At 49.0% G+C, this 3,595-nt stretch overlaps 1 protein-coding gene across 1 annotated transcript in view; it reads right to left on the bottom strand.

The window, feature by feature from the left end:
* Positions 1 to 382: 382 nt before the first annotated feature.
* The window catches only part of ARFGAP2 (ADP-ribosylation factor GTPase activating protein 2), a 9,232-nt gene continuing 6,019 nt past the window's right edge, over positions 383 to 3,595 (bottom strand). Inside the window, exons 9-15 of the mRNA XM_009999544.1 lie at positions 3,159 to 3,290; positions 2,559 to 2,687; positions 2,351 to 2,479; positions 1,865 to 1,991; positions 1,660 to 1,750; positions 1,427 to 1,545; positions 383 to 1,008 (exon numbers count right to left, since the gene is read on the bottom strand). Coding sequence (XP_009997846.1) covers positions 988 to 1,008; positions 1,427 to 1,545; positions 1,660 to 1,750; positions 1,865 to 1,991; positions 2,351 to 2,479; positions 2,559 to 2,687; positions 3,159 to 3,290 — 748 coding nt within the window. The 3' untranslated portion in view covers positions 383 to 987. The remainder of the gene's footprint in view (positions 1,009 to 1,426; positions 1,546 to 1,659; positions 1,751 to 1,864; positions 1,992 to 2,350; positions 2,480 to 2,558; positions 2,688 to 3,158; positions 3,291 to 3,595) is intronic.

The following is a 3,595-nucleotide window of genomic DNA, read 5'->3' as shown; positions in this document are numbered from 1 at the left end:
CCGTGCTTGTCCCGACCCCCCTCCGGCGGGGGCGTTAAAAGCCTGTGCACAGCCCCAGAAGGGGGGTACAAAGAGCCCCAGGCTCTCTTTTTGCTAATACAGTGTAGTGAGCTCTTCCCTCTTCCCCCCCCCACCCCCTTTTTTTATTTTTCATACTACCCAGACACCAATGCCATAGTCCAAGCAAGAGAAAAACATGCTCTTGTTAAAAACAGAATCAGGAGCAGAGCCAAGTTGCACAGGACGAAAATGAGTCCTCACTCACTGCTGCACTTCAGAACTTCACCTCATGGTGACAGCCAAGGATCAGGACTTTGATCTCAGTCCACAGCTGGGCAACAAAATAACCAGGGATCCAGTAAATATCTTTACTGTAGTAGTTCTTTACCTGGGCCTTTTTTGCTGATGATATAATTAGAAGCTAAAAAAATAATCTTTGCTTTGATTTTTTTTCTCCTGCATCAATATATGCTGGTTTACAAGACAGTAAAAAGAATTATCCCATGGTAAAAGTCAGACCTGGCAAATACAGAAGACTCCACATATCATGGATTGGGAGCACTGAGCAGAACAAAAAACCAGCAAAGTCCATGGGAACCAGGTAACGTGATGTTCAGAAAAATAGCATTCCCCTTTCCTCCATCACTTGGTGAGCTAAAGTACGGGCCAAGAGTGACAGAAGCACTGATGAGGGCAGCCCAGGAGTTCCTGTCGTATCTTTTACAGCAGTGAGATGAACCTTATAGGAAGGCCTGTCTCCACTGGCTAGTAGATAGCAGTGGGCATGAGGGCACATTGAATTTTAATAGAGTGGAATCCAGAGATATTTGGAAAGCATCCTGGGCACAGCCACGTCCTGACACCCTCTGCTTACATTCTCCCCTCCCCACCCTCCCCAGCCTAAGACAATCCTGCAGAGTTTGCTCCAGACAAAGGTGGCATCTGTGCTTCTCGCTGGCTTCCCTGTGAGTTGCAGTCCCTGGGTCATCAATATGAGCCGTATCGATCCTGGGGAGGAAACACACCAAGACATGAGCTACAACACTTCATGCAAACTCCAGAGACAGGTAACAAGGTCTTCATGTGTTTGGGAGCGGAATGTAGACTGAGGAGATTACAGGACACCATGCAAAGGCAGGAAGTAAAATGGCCATAACTTTTTAATTTCTACCTGGCATTTGTGGGAACAGGCATATCTGACATAACAAGGTGTCCTGTCCATCAGGAGAGTAAGTTTGGCCAAGCAGAATTCAACTGCCACATGAAATGCTCAGCTATTGTAGTGTAGTCGTCAGTGACAAAAGACAGGTCTACCTGGCACATTCCACATAATTTGAAAAGACAATGATAATTACAGCAGAAGACTATGGTGAAAGTCCCTGAGCACGACTGTAACCTATCTGAAGGTGCCACAGTGTAACCTCACCTGGAGGGAGTTCATCACTCCATTGGCTAGGACAGCCATCTTGCCAGCAACTGATTTCACCCCTTGCTTGAACTGTGCAATGTCAGCTGCAGGCAGGACATTCCCAATTGACACGCCACCTATGAGAACCAGCAGGAGTTAGGCCAGAGTCTCCCAGCTTCAGAGAACACCACGACCCCCTCCAGTCTTGGTGCTCCAAAGCTGCCCCCTCCCAGAACCCGCTGAGCACTAACCCGAGTGCACGTTCTCAGCCTCTCCAAACAGGTCTGCAGAGCTGATGGCGCTGCTGCCCGAGAGCTGCTGCAGACGGGATCTGGCTTCATACTGCAGCAGAAAACAAAGCAGAACGGTTATAAAGGGAGGGAACAACGTCAGACCTGAGCAAACAGGAGATGTAGCCAGAGCTGTACCAGCTCAAGCACTGCAGAATGCATCTACCTCAGCATCTGCCTCACGCCCAAAGAACATATCTGAAGAGATGGCTTTAGCCCCTGCAAACTTCTGCCGGGCTTCGTTGGACTCCACAGCGGAGGGCCTGCTGTCTGCCTCCCGCCTGCTTGTGGGCCTGAGGACACAGGAGAGCAGGCATCTCAGCTTTAGCTCAACAACACAGTAAAGAAACAGACCTCTCTCTCAGGTCTCATCTGATCAAAAGAAACAAATCTTCAGAGGTAGCCACCACTAAGGTTCTTCTCGCCCCACCTCAGGACAGCCTGCACCTTGATGACCATAAGGCTGTATCAGACTTAGGGACACAAAAGACTAAGAACTGCCCAAGCCTCTTTCACTGAAGGACATTTTTCTTGGGCTTGTCCATGCAAGTTATCTTCTGCAGCACAAGGCTCCTGTCACAATGCAGTATTTCTCCTCACAGCTCTTGTCCCACACACAAGGAAGGTGCAGTAGCAGTGGCAGGCACTTTACCTTTCTGAGACTGGCCGAATACTGGAAATTGTCACCTCAGGTTCCTCTTCTTTGTCCATACCCCACGATGAGTCCGTTTCCCATCGTGAGCCAAAGGCATCTTCAAATGAGAAGGGGCTGTATTTGTACCTAGGTACCAGTAATAGGTAATTAGGCCAGACATTACATTCAGAAAGAAACCAAAGACTACACTGAAGCTGAGTCTTACTTGGGAGGTCCAGATGTGAAGCCTCCAGCATCTTCAAACAAGTCCAACTGGGAGCGGGAAGATTTTGCAGCCAGCGGTGTCTCCTGCTCAATTACTTGCATCTCAGACATCACTGAGTGTGAAACAGAACTAGCACAACAAACAGGAAGTCAGGGCTGACAGGTCTGACAGCATCCAGCCCCTACAGCCAGTCTGCCTCAAAACTGAATCTGGCCTTCACAGGCAGGGCAGGTGCCACAAGTCTTGAGGCAGAGTTATGGGATGCCAGCCCCCACCACCTCTCTAGCTTATCCTGACTCCCTCATAAGCTTTGAGCTACCTTCTTAAGGGAAATACACTAGAGGGGGACATCTGTCAAGCAGCACGGCTCTACGGCTAGACACTGACAGGCCACAGGAAAAGCTCAAATGAGAACCAGAACCTCTGAAGAGAATGCCCACTCCTTCTGGGGCCTGAAGCATTTTTATACATAGTCCAGCATATAAGCGCTTTGAATCAGCTCCTTATCTGTTACAAGAGCAGCAAGATACTTCAGGGAACTTTCTAGAGAAGGATGATTCCAAAGCACTTGTCTGTCCTGTGCCATCCACAGCCAAGTACCTTCTGGTCACCAAGCCCATGCCCAGCCTCTCTGCTTGTTCACGCTTCTTCCCTTCAAGGTTCTGAAGTTTCTTCTCTTCCTTCTTCCGATCGAGCTGCAGTTCCTGATAAGCCAGTCGCATCGAGGTGACTCTAAAGGCAAGAGCTATGGTGGGTACCAGCTCGTTACCCTTGCCCTAAGCCCATGCTGCAGAGACACAGGGGGGAGAGTAACCCCGACAACCCATCAAAACAACCATTTCCACAGCAGAAATTTCCTTTGCTACTTAGTCTTCCCATCTCACCTCCACTGGAATTCAACTCCTTTTGGTTAACTACGATTTCCTTGCTGTAAGCATTGCCTCCCACCTCCTGACAGAATGCCCCATCCAGTTCAGCCTTGCCTTTTTCTGTCCTGTCCAAAGGTCAACAGAAACACAAAATACTTCCATACCTGC

The sequence above is a fragment of the Chaetura pelagica genome, unplaced genomic scaffold (genome assembly GCF_000747805.2).
Source record: "Chaetura pelagica isolate M959 unplaced genomic scaffold, ChaPel_1.0 scaffold55, whole genome shotgun sequence".
Classification (NCBI taxonomy): domain Eukaryota; kingdom Metazoa; phylum Chordata; class Aves; order Apodiformes; family Apodidae; genus Chaetura; species Chaetura pelagica.
Note: the sequence above shows the minus strand (reverse complement) of the source record. Positions and strands in the feature narration are given on the sequence as shown.